The sequence below is a fragment of the Crocuta crocuta genome, unplaced genomic scaffold (assembly GCF_008692635.1).
Source record: "Crocuta crocuta isolate KB4526 unplaced genomic scaffold, BGI_CrCroc_1.0 scaffold429, whole genome shotgun sequence".
Lineage (NCBI taxonomy): Eukaryota > Metazoa > Chordata > Mammalia > Carnivora > Hyaenidae > Crocuta > Crocuta crocuta.
Window position 1 is genome coordinate 1379020 of NW_027527381.1, and position 22750 is coordinate 1401769.

The 22750-nt window shown below is 38.5% G+C and overlaps 1 protein-coding gene across 2 annotated transcripts in view; it reads left to right on the forward strand.

Annotated features, from left to right (window-relative positions):
- Positions 1–22431, forward strand: part of PALLD (palladin, cytoskeletal associated protein) — a 378381-nt gene extending 355950 nt beyond the window's left edge. For both annotated transcript variants that reach the window (XM_077772316.1, XM_077772386.1), the window contains 7 exons: positions 3194–3343; positions 12100–12194; positions 14111–14243; positions 17551–17758; positions 20268–20433; positions 20959–21092; positions 22220–22431. In XM_077772316.1, coding sequence (XP_077628442.1) covers positions 3194–3343; positions 12100–12194; positions 14111–14243; positions 17551–17758; positions 20268–20433; positions 20959–21092; positions 22220–22392 — 1059 coding nt within the window. In that variant the 3' untranslated portion in view covers positions 22393–22431. The remainder of the gene's footprint in view (positions 1–3193; positions 3344–12099; positions 12195–14110; positions 14244–17550; positions 17759–20267; positions 20434–20958; positions 21093–22219) is intronic.
- Positions 22432–22750: the final 319 nt, after the last annotated feature.

The window sequence follows — 22750 nt, forward strand, 5'->3', positions numbered from 1 at the left end:
GCTAGCGGCCAGAATACTATTGAGAAAGGATAATCAAAGGAACTTGGGATACTCAGGAGGTCTAGGCTGACCTAGATGGGAGCGCTCTTTCTACAGATGCATGGAAATACTAGATAAAGCATCACCCTGTCTCTAAAGGAAGACAAGAATAACCGTTCACCAGCCCAGAAAACAATGCACAGAATAACACTTCCCTAGAACTTGGAAGAAAAAGAATTAAAAAGGTACCCATGAGAAATAGAAACTCCAGATTTACACTATCACATGATATGGAGCCAAAAGCTGCACAAAAACTAATATGAATTTTAGTCCAGGATGATTAAAATCCTTAAGTTTCTGGGAGAAGCAAGCAAAAACTGCCCTATAGAACACTCTCACAATTTGGGGCATATCAAACTTCTGTAGAGTAAGAAGGAGGAAAAAGAAACTCATAGTAAAAGCTGACAGACCATAGGAGAAAATAAGCAACAAAAAAGAGAATCAGTAGCACAAGAAACAAGATAAATAAATAGAAGCTCAAGTGTTGCACAGTGTTGAGCAGTCTTAAGCATACTGTAAAATACCTATGTTTAAAATGATTGACACAATTTTACAAGAAGTAGAAACTTCAATGGAAAAAACAGGACAGTACCAAAGACAAGGCAAATTTGTATAATAAGCATATAGAAAGGAAAAATACACTCACTAAAATTAAAAGCTTAACAGTGTGTCATAGAAAAACAGCAAAGAAAATAGCCTTAAATTTCTAAGTATGTATCTGCCTCCTATTAAAAGGTGACTTTTAAAATAAACTGTTGTTAGAGAAAATTTCTTTATTCTTGGCATAATTTGGATAATTGCTATGTGTTCACAAACATGATATCCAATGCACATACTAAAAATAAATTTGCAGCTTATGAATGAAATTCAACAAGATATTGTATCTTAAGCTTCCAAGATATTCACAAAGATCCCTGGTTATTTTTAAATCTTACTCAAGGCTCAGGATCATTGCTTAAGTTCTAAGATCACTGATCCTTGTTTTAAAAAACACCATGTTCACCTGAAAGATGGGCTGTTGTTTTTAACATAATTCTGTGTTTCTAGTATGAATTGCAATGTTTTACAGCTTTAAGGCTTAATTTTTTAAAAACTTTTTATTGTTAGATTTTCTTCTCTCACCTTTCCTTCCTCCTGTCCTCACTGCCGCTCTCTGTTTTCCCTCCCTATCAAAGTGTGAAATATTCAGCAGGTTTAAAAACATACATGCTTTTCTTTTAGCTTATGTTTTTAAGAAAAATTAACCTGCTTTTTATATGCTTGTTCTGAGACATGAGAAAGTTGAGAGGCATTTCAAAGTCACCCTGCTTTCGTCTCATGTATCCTCCCCTTCCTTCTCCATCCACAGTCTTGGTAAAATTGTTGGACTATTTCTTAATTCTCTTTTGAAAGCTGTATTCCAGGTAAGCAGAGGTGTGGAGTAGGATTAAAGGAAAGAAACAATTCTGAAGAACTGGCATAGTGACCAGAATGCAAAAGGGAGAAACTGTTCTAATCACAGCTTCTGGGTTCCATCAGAAATAATAAAACCACCAAGCAGAGAATGATAATTATGAATTAGCATGCTTTATATAATTTAATTTTTAGAGCTGAGAGTTATTAGTCTACTTGATTCATCTTTAGTTCTGCAGATTAACAATACAGGCTGTAAATTTAGAGCTAATTGAAAAATAGGCATTGGAAGAGTTACAGCAGCCAGATCCCCATTATTCATGCCTTTATTTAGGGCTATATATTTCTAGCCCAACCTTTCTTAGAAATGTAAGCTTTGGAAAGATTTTTCAGATTCAGAGGCTTTGATACAGAGAGTTGAATGTGAATGCCAGTTGTGGTCTGAATTAGCATTCTGATTTACATTAAGGAAGAAGCTCATTTTAAAAACTGAAGCTCTAAAGTAGGTTTCTTCTGTTAGGAGTGAGTTAGGAAAGCTTGAGGTTGCAAGGAATGCAGATGACAACAAAGGACTTGTGGCTTTAAAGAAGGGGATTTCTTGAGTTCCCTAACCAAGAGTCTGGAGGTGGGCTGATGCAGGTGTTGGGTCTGCATCTCAGCCATGGTAGAGCTGCTGGCACTGTGATTCATCATCATGGCCAAAATAATGGCTAAATCATGAGGGATCCGCCGACCAATGATTTTATTTAAAGATGATGGAAGGTAGAAGGACCTATGGAAGAGATAGTTGGACCATTTTAAAATGTCGTTAGTCCAGATTTATTTTTATTTTATTCTTCACATTTAGTTTTCTATCAAACAAAGTTAAAAATATTATTGAAAATTATTGTAACTTTAAATACTGCTGTGTTTTCCTTAACATAGTGGGGAGAACCAACAAACGTTCAACTTTGAGCATATGCTCCTTGGCCCAGAAAAACAGTAGGCCTCTGCCTACTCTTCCACCAACCCGGAACTGTCTCTCGCTCATCACTGCTGTTTTGTGTAACACAATTCAGTGGAATGGAGTTTGGGGTCTGTTACTATTCTCTAAAATAACCTTTTTAGGGGCGCCTGGGTGGCACAGTCGGTTAAGCATCTGACTTTGGCTCGGGTCATGATCTTGTGGTCTGTGAGATCGAGCCCCACATCAGGCTCTGTGCTGACAGCTCAGATCCTGCAGCCTGCTTCAAAGTCTATGTCTCCCTCTCTCTGCCCCTTCCTCACTCATTCTCTCTTGTGTTTTCTCTCTCTCCCCCCCAAAATAAACATTAAAATATAAAAAAATTAAAAAATAAAATAACCTTTTTACCTTTACAAGTAATACATTTTAATTCAGTACATGTGAAAATAGAAGCAAAAACGAGAAATGCCTGTGAAGCCACCCCAGATGTAATTACTGTCAGTGTTCGATCTGGACCCCTCCAGGCAAATAATATGTAAAAAAAAAAAAAAAAAAAAAAAGTGAATAATATGTAAATACCTACTTACATACATATATCTTAAAATATAAAGATATACCATTTTTAAAAACTAAAATAGAATTAAACCTGTTTCTCACCTACTTTTTTCACTCAAAAATCAATTTCCTGTTCAGATGTGCTGTTTAACATTTTAACATGAAAACTCAGATGAGCTCTGTAGACCACACAGTTATTCCTTATCAGTCCCCAGAGGAGTACTACACACACCCTTAATCTTTAATCATTGTTTCCTTTCACAGATCTATTGGTTTAAAGATGGAAAGCAGATCTCTCCAAAGAATGATCACTACACCATTCAAAGAGATCTTGACGGGACCTGCTCTCTCCATACCACAGCCTCCACCCTAGATGATGATGGCAATTACACAATTATGGCTGCAAACCCTCAGGTAAAGATTAAGGGTATAAGTCTGGCTTCAGTTCTGTGCATAGTGCTTACAGGATTTATTTGAAGAAAGGAACTGTTTAATTAAAAAGTTGGAATCGTATTTCTTTGACTTGTAACCATTTTCCCAAATTTTACATCCATCTTGATTTCAGAAGATAGAAAAATTCTTTGTTTCGTTAGTATTTATTTCATCAGGTGTTTTTCACATGAGTAATTCCAGTGTAGACATGCATTCTTCCCCCCAGTGTTACTGGGGGCCTCATAGGTACACTTCTGCAGGTGACGGGTTTGCAGTGCTGGACAGAACAAAGTCCTGGGATAGAAAGTAAGCCAGTAAACAAATACAAAATTATATAACTTTAATGGAAGTAAATCCTATGGAGGAAAAAAAGGAGAAAGGGGTAGTGACATATGTAAATATGCTGTAGTAAAAAACTTCAAAAAAGTAAGATATTTAGAAGAAATACAGATACACTGACTTAATTCACTGGAATTTAAGTAGTATATAAGTGTAGACAAATTATAATTTTGATAGCACCTATGTATGGCATTCAGGATTATTTGTTTCCATCCAAATGTCTTCTCTTGTACAGCTGACTGCTTAGAATTTAACAGGCAGCTACTGGTACCAAGTCCCCAGTTGATGCCTGCAGATTCCTTTTTGAGTATCATGTATATTTAAGGCACTGTGCTGGGTACAGAGGATGCAAAAGTGAGTAAGAAGTGATTCTGTATCTTAAGAACTCAGTGCGTGACAGGGTAATTTTACAAAGTCAGTAGAAGTCACTTTAAAAAAAAGGAAGCTGAAATTAATTATAGAAGTAAAAATGATCTATTTATATCATCCCACATTTCACTATTTCTTTAGAAGGAAACATGAAATGTTAGAAAATGATACAAATAATTTCAGCAAAGCTTACAGACCTCTAAAAGTTTGTGCAATGTTTGTCCTAATATTGCACTGTCACATAAACATCTGTTTGTGCAGTACTACTAAGATTAGAAGGGAACTCGAATTCCCCACAAGTCAGGTTGTGAGGGAGCACAGCAAACTGCACTGTCACAGTTTCCATGGTAAATACGCACTTTCTCGAGGTCCTGATTTTTCAATCAGTGAATACATCACCTTGAAACATAGTCAAAAGCGCAACTCTTACTAAAAGTTACATTTTAATACTTACATGTGTTTATGTTTGGAGGATTTGAGGGAACAGGGGAACAGAAGTGGAACTTGCTTTTTTTTTCTTATTGTATTTTCAGTATGTCTCCTTGAATATTAACAAATTTCAATTCTCAATTTTCTGCCTTTAATTAAAATAATAGCAGAGAACTCCACAAAATCCAAAATTTTTCTTCATGCTGGGTCCTTTATTCCTCTGTCCCCTAGAAAGCCTGGGATATATTATGCAGATCAAATTAACTGTGTTCCTTAAGCACTCCCTAGTGCTGGTCCTGATGTTAATTTTGAGGCATTTTTCCTAGTGAATGTTTTAAACTGTTATTGGAGTCAGCGGTTTCCTGGAACAAAGAACATAAATGTAAAATTGCAATTATGAGTCTGTTTCTAGTCTCCTTCAAATTATACTAACCTAGTTTTACATATGGGAGAGTTCTGAGCTGTGAAGGACGCGCTGCTCATGGCCAACGGCACGGTGCAGAGCTGGGGCCTGCGTGCCGGCCTCTGAGCATTTAAACTACTGACAAACTGGTTGAAGTCATTCGATATTTCTTGCATTCATTAGACAAAGGAGGGCTGCTGAAGATCCCCTTTGTAATACAGAAGAGGAGAACGGAAAGGAATGACACAACAAAGACAGACTAGAAATGTCGGATAGAGTGGGCACTACTGAAAAGCCTAAATGGTGTCATTCAGGGATTAAAAGCGTGAACTCTGGCATCAGACAGATCTGAGTTGAATTTCTATCTCTGCCACTCACCATCTATGTGACCTTTAGCAAGTGGCGTAACCTCTCTGTGCCTATCTCCTCTTCTATGAAATAAGGATAATAATATGGATTTAAATAATCTACTCGGTTTACCTGGCACATAAGATGCTTTCAGTAAAAGCTAGTTAGTGTCAATATTTTAATGCAAAGACACTAATAACCCTGTCTTAAAGCAGCAGGCCTAGAAGTTGGCAGAAGCCTGTGGAATCAGGATGTGAAGGATCAGTTCTGTTTCTTGACACTCCCCTACAGTACTGTTAGAGAGTAGGCAAGTCAGTTCAGGATGGAATTTCTACCCAACATGTTGCTGGTGTGTGGTCTTCTGACCTCCTGGCTTCTCGTTTTTACCACCCCCATGGGAACGGAGTCAGGCAGCAGATGTGACCGTGCCACAACTGCCACAGCTGTGGGCTTGGGTGGAGGGAGCTGGGAGCCCGAGATGGGCCACACCCACAGCACAGCTGACAGGAGCCACACAGGAAGCTGGGAAGTGGCTCTGCTCCCAGCACACTCAGGGCCCTCATCCCAGTCCCCAGTGAATTCTGCTGCTTTAATGAGCCTCAGGGTAAGTCCCAAGGTTAACTCTCTCTCAATCTTGGCCTCTACCCTTTGAAGAGGAGACAAAGGAATGAGAAGTGCACCAGTTTACATCCGGTAGCCAAAAGCCCAGCCCTTCTAACAGAATGTCCCATCTCACCTGTGATTTCAGCAGTCATGTGACTGCTCTGGGTCTGTGAGAGGGAGCAAAACATTCAAAGAGCTCAGAGGCCACAGTAGCCAGAGCACTTCCTGATACCTAGAATTCCAACTGCCTATCAATGTGAGTTGATCCACCCAGTATTCTAATTTAAAGAGGGTGAGGCTAAATTAAGTCTCCCTTTCTACCTAAGGACCAGGGGCAGGCATGGAGGGGAAACTTGTAAAGAGAATCTGAGGAGATCCTAAAAGTGGCCACACAGGCCTCAGATTGAAATTGCTGTGAGAGAATTTTTATATTTATGGTACTTGGTATTAAATACTGTTCCAAGTCTCAGCATGTTGCCTGGTTGATTTTAATTTCAAGAGTAAAACTCCTTTTCTCTCCTGGCGTCTTCAGTATTGAGCAAGTATGTGCAAATATCCCACATGTAGGTTTTATGAGCTATCACCTAGAAATGGTAGCTATCAAGCAAACGCTACCATTCATTAGGAGGAAGATATTTAAACCACGACAAACAGCAGACCATTATCATTTGTTGATAAACATAATAAAAATGTTTAACGCTATTTTATTTCATCTCTACTTTATAACTTACTGTATATTAAAGTATTTTGCCATTCTTTTAATTTGTGAATTAAAACATGATTTAAAAGAAGCATGATAATAAGGCACTGAAAAACACAGAGTCAAAGCTGACTTTTTCAGGATATATTAATCACAAAAGCATAACATACAGTCAAAAGAAAACTGAAATTGATTCCCTAGTTCCGTGATGCCCTTTAGTTACCTTAAACTTTTTTTTCACAGTTTAAAAGCATTTGGTTTGAAAGGGAGACAACTCCATTTTTTTTTTTCTGTACACTGTAGTGTACATGATGTGAAATGACCAAGGGAAAGAGGAAAAGGCTGGCGTGGAAAAATGAGTTCAATAATGAAACACAGGCGGCAGGGCTTTCCTGAGCAGTGGAAAATAATTGCAGAAAGCAGCCAGGAGAAAGGGTGAGAACCAAGGAAAAAGAGAAATACTGAAGTTCAGCAGAATATTTTATAGAATATTTTTCCACCTGTGTTAATCTTTGGGGAATAAGAAGCACGTTAGATATTGTTGACTGCATCCAAATTCTACTTGGGATGAACCCACAGCTCCAAGCACATACTGCGCTCAGTGTGTCCGGCTCTGGCAATTCATGAGAGACCAAAGCAGTCACATAGTTTAGTGAAACAATGAGTGATTGTGCGGCGCTCCACCAAACATAATGCCAAAATGAGGATCGCAAACACGGTTTTAGACTCTAATCCTATCTTGAAGAAGCAACTAAATCTAAACATGAATGTTTTACTTTTTGTTGTGTTGCTAAGTTACGCTGTGTTGCGCTTGGAGTTTGGAAGGGCTGTTTTGCAATTTGATGTTTCCTCAAGTTGCATTATGTATACAAAATGGCAAGCTTTTATAAAGACCTGTGTGCCACAATTAAATTTCATAAGCTAGGAAATATAAATGTTATTTCCATATTACACAAATAATTGGCTTTGCATGAGGCATGAATAATCTTTACAAGCTGAATGTTTAATACATAATCACTTTAAGAATTCAAGCTTATTACTTGTTCTATAGCTTTAAACTCTGGATTTGTTTGGAATAGAAAAGTAACACACAGCTGAATTAAATTTAAGAAGTTGGTTTGCTTGTGTTTTTGTTTTAGCATTATAAGGTTTCCTGGCTCTTTTCAAGCTTTAAACATTCACTTCCATTATTCCTTCATGTGTTAATAATAAAGTAGATAGAAATGAGAAAGTTAAAAGCAAATGCAGCAGCATTAATGTGTATCAGAGCCTAGCAGTCACAAGGATTACTAGGGTTCATTGGCACATTAATATGATTAAAATTTTGTACAACCTTCATAAATAAGATGGTCAGACTTAAAAATCTGAACTTTCACTTGCATACACTGGAGGCATCCTTTCAAAAGTGTTACAGTGAATTCTGGGATTTTTTTTTCCAAATAAAAATATCAAAATTATACAGCTTAGGAGTTTGGATGCTTTCTAATTTTTTTTAATGTTTATTTTAGAGAGAGAGAGAGAGAGAGAGACAGAGAGTGGAGGAGGGGCATAGAGAGAGAGACAAAGAATCCAAAGAAGGCTCTGAGCTGTGGGCACAGATCCCAATGTGGGGCTCGAACTCACGAACTGTGAGATAATGACCTGAGCTGAATGAAGTTGGACGCTTCATCAACTGAGCCACCAAGGCGCCCCTGGGTGCTTCTAAATGCTCCTGGTCATTTACAGATTAGTAATATATATTTAGCCAGTAATACTGTATTATCAGACTAACAATTCTGCCTCCTGAAAGTTATGACTTCCCTGTTTATGTTCAGAAGTGAAAGATGGTATAGGAGTTAAAAAGGTGACATATGGTGACATATTCCTTTTTCTTAAATTTGGGTAGTTAAGATATTCTGTGGCAATATTTGTGTCTGTGGTTCTAAGCAGGAGCGTAGAAATCTTGAAAACACTGTAGAAATGTGTAATCTTTACAAAGCAGTATGCCAACCTATTGACGTTATTTTTTGGAGACAGAAGAAGAGGAAGATTTATCCTACACAGAGTCTAATGGTTAGAGTTGAGTAGGACAACTTTTATCTCATACCTCAAATGCAGCCATTAGATAAATACACTATACCAGTGTGCTTGGCACCTTTCAAACAATAGCATAAGTTTTTCCTTTGGAGTAAATTATATCCTAATACTGAAAGACAGAGGGAGAGGGAGAAATAAATAAGAAGGAAAACCTGTTGCATATGAAAAACATTTTTTAAATTATTTTTAAAACAATTCTAAGGGATGCTTTATGTCCATCTGGTTGTTATTATAACCATATTCCTGCTATAATAATTTAACATTTTGAGTGTTTACTATGTGCAAAACATAATACTAAGTACATTACACCTATTAACTCATTTAATCTTCATAAGAACCCCTGCAAGATCGATTTAACTATATGGTCCTACTTTATAGATAAGGAAACTCATTTAGGAGGTTAAATTACCTGCCTAAAGTCACTCAATTATAAGGGACAGAACTGGTTTACAAACCTAGACTGACTCCAGAGCTAAGGAGTATCATACAGAGGTGTCTAAGGCTCATCCCAGCTTTAAGAGCACTGAGGGGCAGGGAAGACAGTCATTGAAAGAGTTATTTGAAGGAATCAAAAAAGGAGGTAAAAGCATACTCAGGCAAAGTATAACCTCTTGGAAAAATTTACTGCAGTCAACCAAGCAGTTGGGACACCTGAAAATCATCCTGATGAATGTCTTTGCATATGTAATATCTCAGACTCACAGCAAAACAATACCAGCAATGATTAATAATGATAACATGACATCAAGTAACATTTGATATCGGGAAGATGAAGATCATCTTAGGTTATATCATTTAATCTTTACAGCATCCATGTGAGGCAAATATAGTACCCTGGTTTTTACAGAAGAAACAGGCTTGAACAAATTTGGTGATTTGCTCAAAGTCTTAGGAAAGTCAGAACTCAAATTCAGGTCAAAGAAAATGTTTTTATCTGCTTCCCCAAATTGAAGGTTAAAGGTTGAATTTAACTGACATCTTTTTCTAACCACAGAAATGATAACTTAATGTTAACTTTCCTTGTGGATCCTCTGGCTTTTATACAACAAAGAAGAAAATATACAAATTATATAAATCTATTTTAAGCTATTCAGATGAAAATGATTTGCTTAAGTAGTGAAGCAAATACTAAGGAAGTCGTATCACATATCACTACAATTTTGAAGCTGTGTATAAAACAAAATATAGAATTCCTTGTTTGGGCCCCCAGAAGAACCATGAATCTTACATGTTCACTTGTTAAATCAGCTACTGCGATGCATCAATTGGGTAATTTTATTTTATTTTTTTTAATATTTTTTATTTATTTCTAGGAGAGAGAGAGAGAGAGACAGACAGCGTGAGCAGGGGAGGGTCAGAGAGAGAGGGAGACACAGACTCTGAAATTGGCTCCAGGCTCTGAGCTGGCAGTCAGCACAGAGCCCGAGCGGGGCTCGAACCCAGGAACTGCGAGATCATGACCTAAGCGAAAGTCGGACGCTTAACCGACTAAGCCACCCAGGCGCCCCATCAATTGGGTAATTTTAATGGGGGTTGTCTAAACAAGTCACGTCTAGATTTTCTGTAGCAGTCCTAAGACTTGGAGGGGTTAGAGGGAATTAATTTTCGGATTTCAGGCTGGCTTACAGGGCCTCCCAAGGGTTTGGCAAGAGAGTAGCATGAGAGAACTGACCTGAACTTCAGATATAACAAATCTAAATTAGAAATAATCCCCCTCGGGGCACCTGAGTGGCTCAGTCGGTTAAGCATCCAACTTCGGCTCAGGTCATGATCTCACCGTTCGTGGGTTCAAGCCCTGTGCCAGATTCTGTACTGACAGCATAGAGCTTGCTTCGGGTTCTGTGTCTCCCCCTCTCAGCCCCTCCCCTACTTGTGCTCTCTCTCTCTCTCTCTCTCAAAATAAATAAACAAACATTTTTTAAAATTTTTAAAAAGAAAGTGTAAGTATACTTTCTTTTAAAAAAAAGTATAAACAATGTTATACTTTATGTCTCCATGGATATTTTCAAGAAAGGCTGTGTTGAAATATGACCTCAGTAGCAAATATTGTGAATGCTAGAGGAAGTTACGGATCTAGTGGGATAAGACTTCTTCAGTTTTGTTCCTTTATGACCACCTCTTTTCTATTTGATAGCCCCCAGTTTTTCTGTCTGTATTACAGCACTGTGTGTCTTTGCCTTTTCGGAGTGGTCAAGGCCCAGAGAAGTCCAGTCTGCGGGGAGACTTGCTGACTGGATTCCTGCCCTTCGCTGAATCCTGCTGTGGGCTTCCTGTGTGTCCCCTCCAGCACTGTGCCCTCTCCCCCAGTTCACAGTCAGGTGGAACTCAGAAAGCAGTTCCTCTAAACATACAGCACACTTTTGCTTCTGTTACCTGCCAATGCTGGCAGCTTGGAATGAAAGTGAGACTCAGCAGTGAATTACGACTCTTAAGTGCACGTGAGGGGGGCTCATCTACTCTGAGCTAGAAATCACTGAGTCTAATCGTTAATAGTCTGTCATTTTTTCCTCTCTTGTCCTTCGCTACCACCCATCATCAAAACTTAGAAGTATAACTGCTCACATTCTCCTAGGATGTAAGAGAAGAAAATCACCGATTTTGCTACTCTGCTACTAATAGGGAAAAAATTAAAAGGAGGGGCTAAACCAAAAAGCCAGAGTAACTTTGGTGATTTATTCATGTCCTCTCAGTCCTCTAAGTATTACTGTTGTCTATCCTAGGGGAGAACTTATCAATTTTTCAATTTGACAGCAACTTTGAGAGGAAATTTGAGAGCTAAAAGATGGCTTTTCCTTAGATAGGCCCATAACATATGACCCCCCACATATTTTAGATATTTAACTGCTTCTGGTTTTTAAATCACAATTTTGCTCATTTCATGTGAACCTGGTGACCTATAGTCATTATACTCTCTGTGTCATCCCTGTGTGTATTCTCACATAATGCTCATTTTATCATGCTGGCATCTTTTTTAATGTATGGTTTTTGGAAGAGACTCTGCTTACATTTAAAAATTATATTACTAAAAAGATCTGTTTGAAAACTAAAATCTTCTCGTTTGATTTCAGAATCAACTACAACCAATAGATATGTGACCATGAAAATGGAATTATCACAAAAGAGTTACGTTCCCCTGCTGTAGTTCACAATTCAACATTGTGTTTGAGAGACTATAGCAGATTACAATGAATTCGTCAAGAATTGTCATTTTAAAGACCATTCTAGATAAAATGGTAAAGCTTTTTTAATAGTTCTAAGACAGACCTAGTCACCGAGTTCCTTAAATATAGAGTGTACTGAGGAGTTCAACTCAGGCAAAGTACATTTCTGAGAGGGATCGGTGTCATTCCTGATACGGTATATTTATTGGTTAAGAAGTAATGTCTTACGGAGAAGGACAGTAAACACGGTGGTGCTTGCAGGTTGGTTGTTTTGCTTGCAAATCATTTCTTTTCCTGATGTCTCTGACAGGGCCGCATCAGTTGTACGGGACGGCTGATGGTACAGGCTGTCAACCAAAGAGGTCGCAGCCCCCGCTCTCCCTCAGGCCATCCTCATGTCAGAAGGTATTTCACATGTTGCTACTGTTTCATTTCCGTTCTTTTTATAAAGTCAACACTACTAGAACCATGGTGTGACCTCAAAAGTGCACACAGTTGCAAGACAGAAGAAAGTGAATACAATCTTAAAATGATACATTATATGGCTCCTTGATTATTCTTCTCTGCAATTTAGAAAGGGGAAAGGACCAAACAGTTGCTAATGTCAGTTAGATATACTATCACTAATTTGTTAAATAGGTCCCAATTAATATATGAAGATATCAAGACTCAACACCTTTAAACGGCAGGCACATTAATGTGAGAATACCAGTAAATGGTACACAGATACTCAAAACCAAATGCCTCCAACCAACAGCTGTCTAGACTGCCCATTACAAATTATTGCCACCAGATTTTTTAAAATCAGCTAGTTTCCTAATGTTCACTTTTCGGTCACTAGGTTCGAAAGAGTTTATTTTAGACGACAGTTTTGTAGGTAAGGTGTGTACGATCTTAAATGCTCAACAAATACTTGCTAACAATAGGGTGTGCTTTCTCGTCCTAGTCACCCTGCGTCTGTGCAAGGATGGTGACAGAGTAAAAGCAGGGAGGGGCAAGGGAAGGGTATTACTTCCAGGAACATATTTTCACTTAAAAAAAGAATATGGTAAGTCAACCAGCCTGTTGTCTTGGATTCCTGTTTAGATATTTTACACAGCATGCTCAAATAGCCCGGACAGTAAACCACAGGCCACAGATGCAAACGCTTTCGGTGAAGAGAATGCATACTAAGTTAGGCTCACAGAAGGTAAGCAGGAGAAACTGAGTAAGCACCAAAAAGTGGTGTTTCTACACCTCCTCGTGGTTACATGCATAGAGTCCTTTGACAATTTGGAAGGCAGTTCTGGCTCCTAAACACACATGGGTTCAACTCGAACTTGTTTGTGGCAGTAACTGTTCACAGGGACCTATGCCTGTATCTGTGACTGTGAATACAACATAGTTAGTCCCTTGCATTTTTTTCTCCTGCTTCTCATGTGTCTTCGATACATTTGAGATTGTCCATGTACTAGTGTCTCCTAGGAAAGCATTTTGCTCATAAATTAGACCTGTAGTTGGAGAAGAGGCAACTACGTTTAAAAAGCTGGGAATTACTGACCCATTAATGATACTGCTCTTTCATTTGTTCTGCTCCTACTTTTTCTGGTTAAATGTTTTTTAACTTCTCTTCTAGTGATTAGTGACAGAATTTGTTTTCAGTGTCTTGTTCCTTTCTTACATCGTCCCTGCAATTACTTTCAATTGTATTGCTCTTTAAGGTGCCTCCAGCAACATACTTAAAAGCGCGAGAGGTACACAAAATCTGGAAGATTTGTACAAGTTTATTTTAAAGCTAACAAATATATAATTTGTTTTCCTGGTTAATATGAAAAGGAATTTTGACTAGAAAGATCTGAAATTCTCACAAAACAGTAAGAAATTTTGATTTCCTATAATTTAAAATCACAAGAAGTTATAATTTCTATTGAAAAAGATTTGGCAATAAATGAGCAGCAGTTGCTACTTCTCATACAGCTTTCAAAAGTATCTATTTAGGGAAAAAACAGGTCAATATAGAATACTTCATTTTTTCCCCATTTCCCCCTTTATTATTCATATTAGCTTTAAGGATTACGATAACAGTTATTTAACATCGGAAAGTAGCAGACTATTAAATTTCTAATAAACTTGCAAATGAAACAAGGTTTTGTTTTTTTGACTTTGGGTGTAAAGTTTAGGAGTAAGAATTAGGTAGAGAAATTATATTATTGCTCCATGTATTACTAAAAAAAAAATAAATGACTAAGAGCCTAAAAATAACTTCTGTCTTCTCCTCCCCCTCCCTCTTTGTTTCCTTCCTTTCCTTTCATCTTTCTGTTTATTATCTGTCTTGTGCTAAGGCCTCGTTCTAGATCAAGAGACAGTGGAGACGAAAATGAACCAATTCAGGAGCGATTCTTCAGACCTCACTTCTTGCAGGCTCCTGGAGATCTAACTGTTCAAGAAGGAAAACTTTGCAGAATGGATTGTAAAGTAAGAGTTTGTTACTGCCGGCAAATCTCTTGCTTCCCTTCTACCCTCACTGCCATTTTCTCTTGAGTTCCTTTTAGGGAAATTATGTAAGGTATATATCTTTAAAATGTTTTCTAGGGGCGCCTGGGTGGCTTAGTCGGTTAAGCGTCCGACTTTCGCTTAGGTCATGATCTCGCGGTTCGTGGGTTCGAGCCCCGCGTCGGGCTCTGTGCTGTCAGCTCAGAGCCTCGAGCCTGTTTCAAATTCTGTGTCTCCCTCTCTCTCTGACCCTCCCCTGCTCACGCTGTCTCTCTCTCTCTCATAGAAATAAATAAAAACATTAAAAAAAAAATGTTTTCTAGCCTACAGGGGGAACAAATGAAATATACTGGATGTTGATATATTGTTTTGTCATTTTTTTAAATTTTTATTAAATGTGTTCTTTATTTAGAACTCTAGGGGCGCCTGGGTGGCTCAGTCGGTTGAGCGTCCGACTTCAGCTCAGGTCACGATCTCATGGTTCATGAGTTCGAGCCCCGCATTGGCTCTGTGCTGACTGCCAGCTCAGAGCCTGGAGCCTGCTTCAAATTCTGTGTCTCCCTCTCTCTCTGACCCTCCTCTGCTCACACTGTCTCTCTCTCTCTCTCTCAGAAATAAATTTAAAACAAAAAACAAAAACAACAACAACAAAAAAAGAACTCTATATAGCATACTATACAAAGTCACTGGGAGGTTTCTTCCTTTAAGTTTACCATTTTGTTAACGTAGTAAATGTCACATATCCTAATAATTTATCTATCTTCACTCTTTTTTCATATAAATTTTGTAGTCATGTATCTACTCTTTTATTCCTCCCATTTCTAAGGTTAGAGTGACATCCTTCTGTCACCCTTTTTACAGTAAGACTTCTTAACCCAGGGTCCTTGGGGTAGCAGCTTTCATTAGGTGTGTGAGTTCTGAAATTGCATACAAAATTATGTGTGTGATATGGCTTTCATGAATTTCTCAAAGGAACTCAAGGCCGTAAATATTTAATTTATTTTGATTGTTTTGGGTTTTTGCCCCATTATTTATTGATCTTTAAGTTTTAGTTCTTAAATACAAAAAAGATTTTTCAAAATTATTTGGGCTCCCTCTGCTGGTTCTTTCTGGGATTGCAGAACACAAATGTAAGGTACTTGAGTATTAAATCTAGATTTATAGAAATGTGTTTTAATGGGCGCCTGGGTGGCTTAGTCGGTTAAGCGTCCGACTTTCGCTTAGGTCATGATCTCGCGGTTCGTGGGTTCGAGCCCCGCGTCGGGCTCTGTGCGGACTGCCAGCTCAGAGCCTGGAGCCTGTTTCAGAGTCTGTCACTCCCTCTCTCTCTGACCCTCCCCTGCTCACGCTCTCTCTCTCTCTCTCTCTCTCCTAGAAATAAAATAAAAACATTAAAAAAAAAAAAGAAATGTGTTTTAAAAAGCACTCCTAACAGAAGTATTTTATTTGCCAACATAATTCTTTTTACAGTATGAGTACAAAACTTGAGTTTCAGCATCTGTGAATTTATATGTATATTTTAGTTTTGGTCTATAATTCATACAGACTATCTGGAGATGACATTTAACAGGGTAAATTTTATTTTATTAGATGATACCAAGGGATTAGTACTTCATGAATAAAAAGGTATAAAAAAATCTGTTCTTTTAGAAAAAAAATCAGCATACGTAGGCTTTAAGAAGAAAAAAAATCATGAATCCTGTCACTAAAGCAACAGATTTATTTAGTGCCCAAAAAGCACTCCCCTCCCCGCTTTTAACCCGTTAGGTGCATTCCTAGACACTGACTACCCTTGAATTGGTACTAAGTGCTAAAGGAAAATAACTAATCCAACCCCTCTAGTAACAAATCTGCTCAGCTCCTGCCTCAGATCCCCCTATCAGCTGAGAGCATGCATCTGTTCAAAGTATGACCTGCTTATAATGACCTTAACTTCCTGAAATCAGGCTTTCTTTACACAACCAGAAAGGCTGGAATTAGAATAGGGGTAGAAGAACCAGGCATTTTCTCTTCACCTTTAATGTGATTAACTCTGCACTGGCATGGCTGCACATGAATTAGTGGGTTGCAAGTACTCAAGTCAGGATCTAACCTAGCAAGGCAGCAATGAGCAGTGCCACCTTATTTCTAACCTTGAGAAAGGCCTGGAGCCTGACCAGGAGTGTGCACTCCACCCCCCCTCCTCAGGTGATGGCCACACAAGTAAAGCAGTATATGCCGAGAGCTGAGGGAGAGCAGGCTCCCAGATGGAGAACAAGGAGCCTGACCTCTCCTCTCCGAAGCCAAGCTAACTACTGCTGTTTGTTTCCAGAATGTCTTCATCTTTTTAGCCAGTAATTTCAGTTTCTTTTTCCCTGAAATTCTCAAAAACTTTGCTATATATGCAGAGATGGGTATCTTGTAAGTACTATTGTAAACGTTTCATGAGTATCACGCAGCAAGAATGGAACTCGGCAGAGCTGGTTTTTCAAAAGAATTATTTTACACTCCAAATGACATCTTTTTGTGTGCAATTTCCCACTGGTAAACCTGGGTTAGGGGTAAAAAAAAAAAAAAAGCCTTCCTTAATGGTGCTTTTCTTCCCTTTCACAATCAAGGGCAAAACTATAAAGAGCTGACAGATGGCAACCATCCCTACCCCTTCACAGCACAATGTGTTACTAGCAATTAAATGTGCTTTTATCTGATCTCTGGTCAACACAACTGTCATGGTCTCAGGATTTTATGTTTCCATTGTGATGCTAATTTGTTGAGATGGCTTTCTGGGTAATTTCATATTGCTCTTGTTACTTAGTTTCAAGGATTATAAAATAATAATAATAGCTCTTTGTGCCGATGGATGCATTAACTGATGTCTCCATAGCTGTGGCAGCCCTTTGATAGTAAGCTTTATGGTGTATAAAAGCCAGCTGAGTGTGTTACTGTTATTGTGGTTGGACACCTTCTTCCAAAGAGCTCAGCACCCTGTGCTGACATCATCCCAGTAATCTTCATAACCCTGGTGAGGTAAGATAACAAATTTTTTTAAATCCTCCATTTTACTTTTCTCCAGGAGATATAAGTCATAGAAGATCTAAGAGATGTAAGGTAGACGATATAAGAGATGTTTAGAAGTTGAGTCCATGATTACTCAGGAAGCCATTGAAAGGTTTAAACAAAAGAGTAACATGAGCTGACACGAAACCCATCCTCTTACTGCCAAAGAAGGAATTTATGGTGCCTTCCTAGCTATTAATGTTTTCATTTTGTTTCAGTATTAGAGAAATTTATATGTTCCTTTCTGGTTTAGGTCAGTGGGTTACCAACCCCAGATCTAAGCTGGCAACTAGATGGAAAACCTATACGCCCCGACAGCGCTCACAAGATGCTTGTGCGTGAGAACGGAGTGCACTCCCTGATCATCGAGCCAGTCACATCACGGGATGCTGGCATCTATACATGTACAGCCACTAATCGAGCAGGACAAAACTCATTCAGCCTGGAGCTTGTAGTTGCTGGTGAGCAAGTCTGTGAATTTTTTTCTCTCAGAATGAGTATCAGTTGCAAAAATGTAAACTGATCCTGCATTATTAACCAGTATGGAAAATACATAAAACTGCTGAAAAAAAAAATAGATTTTTATCATCAGAATAGCCAGTTAGGACATGAGAGTGACCAAATCAGAAACATTAATTTTTTCAGTGTAGCCATTATTTATCTTTCCTTTCTCCCATTAGCCTGGCCAAGAGACAGGAGGAATTTAGTAGCTTTGCTGGGTCGTTCGTTCTCATGTGTGTGTTGGCCTCCAGTGTTACACAGAGAAGGAGCAATGGCATCATGGATTCCAGAACCGAACTTATATATAATATTTTGCTTATGCATAAAGTTCTACCCCATTTTTAAAGTAATGTGTACTGGCTTCAAAATTCAAAAATTTGAAACATTATCATTTACCCCAGTGTCATAGTCCTATTCAGATTTGCTTTTTACTGAATTACATACTATTAGATAAACTTTGTAAAAGCACATAATGTTATATAAAGTTTTACCCTTAGATAAGGAATGTTTATAATATCCTTAAGAGTTGAGCATCTATTATCTGTTCTCTTTTAAAAAAGAAAGTGTTTATTTCTCATACTTCTGTTTGCAAAGTGCTTCGTATACATTGTATCCCCTGGTCCTCACAAAAGCCCTAAGAGATAATTAGAGCAAATTTTTTTCCTCATTTTACAGGTGTGGAAATGAGAGAGTATAAATGATTCTCCCAGGGTCCTATTTAATAAATTAAGTCTGTTGAGTCCTAGCGCTCTGCCCAACATGATGAGCCACTGAGCTCTTTCAAGAGATAGAACAGCAATGAGAATAAAGCCCAGGAGGTTGTGGCTAAAATCCTGGATAATGATGCTAATTAAAGCACCAGGACATTATTTGTCACACACAAAAAAAGTCATAAATACCCGGGCTGTTGTGGTATGTGTTAACCATGCTTTTAAATTTTACATCAAGTAAAATATTCCTACACAACGAGGGCCAGTTTCATCCATTCCTCTAACCATCCCTCCTCCAACCAAAACCGTTCAGCATTCTCCTGTTTAATGTTCCCTTGCGTCATATCTGCCCTTTAGAAGGCTGGAGAGGCACCAGCATCCTGGTGTGCCTCGGTCAGCATTTGCATTAGAAAGGTGGTGCACAGCGATTACAGCTGTCATGTCTTTGGCGTCAGATCTCAGTTCTAACCCCCACTCTTCTCTACTAGCTATGGCCTTTGGCACATATATAACTCTGCAACTCCCTTCCCCCATATGAAAAATAGGGACCATAATGCCTCGAAGAATTTTTATAAGGATTAAATCATGCGAAGCTCTGTATCAGCAGTCCCATGCACAGCAGTGCTCCCAAATGGTGGATGTTATTCTTACTGGAGAGTTGCTTTGACATTAAAGTTTGTTTTATGCCTTGTATGCTCTTTTCCAGCTGGGATCCAGAAAGAATGTTGAGTGAGATCTGTTCCCACTTTCCCCAAAACAGCCTAGGGTAGGAAACCATATGAAATACAAAAAATATATAATCCTCTACATCATTCAAGATCTTAGAGAATCTTAGGCATTTGAAATTTTCAGGTAGAATTTTTATTCTCTTCACCTGTTTCTCCCATAGCTGTTTTGCTTTGATATATTTGTCACCCCAAAGGAGAGAGTGGTGGATAAAAACATCCATCCTCAAATTCATCATTATTCAAAACATCATCCTCAAATTTTCTGAAATTATTTCCACCTCCCAACTAAGAAAACAATTTCCCTTTGGATGGTAATAGTCAGAGTGTTATTAACAAATAGTTCTGATTTTTTTTCAGACTAAGTCATAAAGTTGTCTCTTTTATGGCTTCCTTCCTTCAAAGTAATAATAAAGTTGCCTTTTTATAGCTTTCTTCAAAGAATACAAACTGGAATTTGTAACTTGGAGGATGTACATTCCTAGTTTATATGTAACAATTTAAAGCTCCCAAATTTAGATAAAGATGTCTACCCCATTTTTCCCTCCTTTAAATCCTATGGTATGTCTCACTTAAGCCAAGACTTAACAAATCTTCATAGCAGACATTTCCAGATTGCAAGAAGGGAATCTGAGCGGATCAAATTCCTAGAAAGACTTGTTCTCCTCAGAGTCACTAGGTGGCGGTGGTTAGTAAAGGCTGCGAGTGCTTGGTGACATAATTAGTAGTGAAGCCATCCCAGATGCTAGCAATGACTTAGGAGTGTCACGCAGCCTGTCAGACAGGCATTCTGTGGAGCAGATGGCCAGTGGACTGTGTGGGCTTGTCAGACATGAATTAATTGAAGAGATAAATGAGTGGAATGAAGCATAGGAGCCTTTCTTGGTAAAAGAGAGAGGACTAGCATCTTCCCACCTGAGGTGAAGAATGATACCATAAAAGATCTGCTTAAGCGATATTTCTAAAAGCTTCTTAATTTCTTTATAGTACCACTTTTGTATATCACTGATACATCATTCATCTCATTTCCTTAGCTAAAGAAGCACACAAACCCCCTGTGTTTCTCGAGAAGCTGCAAAACACAGGAGTTGCTGATGGGTACCCTGTGCGACTGGAGTGCCGTGTTTCAGGCATGCCACCGCCTCAGATATTTTGGAAGAAAGAAAATGAATCACTCACTCACAGCACTGACCGAGTGAGGTGAGAACAATGACTTAACTGAATCTGCACCTGCTCAGTAGGTCCGAAGGATATATAAAAAGATGCCCTTTGTCTAGCACATAAATCTGTGGAAGAGTCATGCCACTGATGATAAAGACAAAAATCACTCTTTCCCCTAATGTATGATTAAGCTTTTGGAAGGAAGCTCTGATGGTATGTGATGAGGCACATTCTAACTAAATTTCATGGTGATTTTTTGAGTGTTGCATCTAGAAGAAAAGATGAATTCATTTGCTTTAGTGGCGATACAGAAACTATTCAGTGGGCTTTGTAAAGGCAGATCCTCAACTAGAAATTAAGTGTGCACATTTATTCAGCCTCTTGAAGTCTGCTCTTCTCTCCCATTAACTTTAATGGGGCGAGCAGCCTTTCCAGAATAAGTATGACCCTATTATCCGCTACTTGCACAATTCTGTTTCTAATGATCTAATTAAAAATGATGCTTCGTGTCCAAAGCCACTCTTTAAAAATTTAGAACGCTAATGACTTTATCCTTTCCTCCAGCATGCACCAGGATAATCATGGCTACATCTGCCTGCTCATTCAGGGAGCCACAAAGGAAGATGCTGGGTGGTATACGGTGTCAGCCAAGAATGAAGCAGGGATTGTGTCCTGCACTGCCAGGCTGGACGTTTACAGTGAGTGCCACTTCATCGCCTCTCATTGCATTTATTCGTTAAGTCACGAAAAATTTGACATTGGGACAGCAAATCACAGTGCTTTTATATAAGCTTATAAACTATAGCTTTTTATTTGCCAAAAATTTCATATTGCTCTTTCTCTTTCTGTTTATAGTTTCTCAACATTAATAGTGAACTACACCAGGAGAACAAATACCCAAGTATCATTCAGGAACTTTGCATTATTAGCCAGATATGCATGTTTATTTCTCTGACTTTGGCCAGTCAGTCGTTGGCTTCCTTACTCAAGCATCCTTAGGAGTTAACAGTGGGCAAAGACATAACCACGTTTTTCAGTTTCTTGTTACCGTGTTCTGCAAATGACTGCCTCTTAACACTTCTCCCTGTATCGTAATCCTATCACAGTGTCTTCATGCACTCTCCATGTGTGTACATTGACCCTGGAATGCATACTTTCTTGTGGCTTAGCGCTTTTCTCCTTAATACACATTAAGCAGCTTAGCAATAGGTTTGTGAGTGTTTGTGTATGAACATTTGTGTACATGCATCCTGAATTTAAAGAAAATTGTTTCTGTTGAATTCACAAACTAGACCAGTAGCATTATGTGACCTATTGACGTAAGAAAACCACTAGAAAAAATTAAGAATGGATTTTCAAACTTTACCTTTTCTTGAACAGGAAGCAGCTTTTTGAGGTTCTTCAAGGCTGAGTGACCGCAACCTTCCCTACTGTTCTTTTCAATTGATTAGTGTTAAAACGTCCAACCAGAATACCTGACTATTGTAATTATTGTGGCATTTATACATTTTGAGCTTTAAAGACTTTTTTAAGAGGGGGAGAGGTGAGAATTAGGAATCTGCACAACTGTTTCAAAGGAGTTCCTAAAACAAACTACACCTAATTACTCTGTAGCTGTTACAGTCCCACTACCCTGTATAGACAGTAAACCTGCCTATAGGAGGAAGATGCAAAACTGTGCTTAAGTTTTGGGTTTTCTCCCGTGAAAAAGAACAGGAGCCTGGTACACATATAAAGACATACAGTATTTACTTGAAACATTTAAGGGCTTTCCAATTACATCTTGTTTTTTTTTTTTAATCTTACTTTTCCTTTTTTATTGTAGCCCAGTGGCACCAGCAGCCACAGAGCACCAAGCCAAAAAAAGTACGGCCCTCAGCCAGTCGGTATGCAGCGCTTTCGGACCAGGGACTGGACATTAAAGCAGCCTTCCAACCTGAGGCCAGCCCATCTCACCTGACACTGAGTACTGGCCTGGTGGAAAGTGAGGACCTGTAATCCAACATTCATATTAAAGCTGAGACACTGAAACAGCCATTGCCTTGACCAACATATTCCTTTGTCACATTATGTAAAGGGCAAAAACATACCTTTGACTGTAGAAAACAACCACCAAAATAATATTTTTCTTACTTGATATACCAAACTTAGAGTTTAAGTAGGTGATGCTAATAGACATGTACACATTGCACAGAAAATTCACATTCATCATCCAATTTAAAACTTTTGGAATTTCTGTGATGAAGGCGATCTGAAATGCCAAAATGCTAATGGAAATCAACTGTTCAAAGGTAACCAGAATTTGTATTCTCAGACGTGTCTTTAAACACTAGCTATAGGTGCTACATAGCATGAT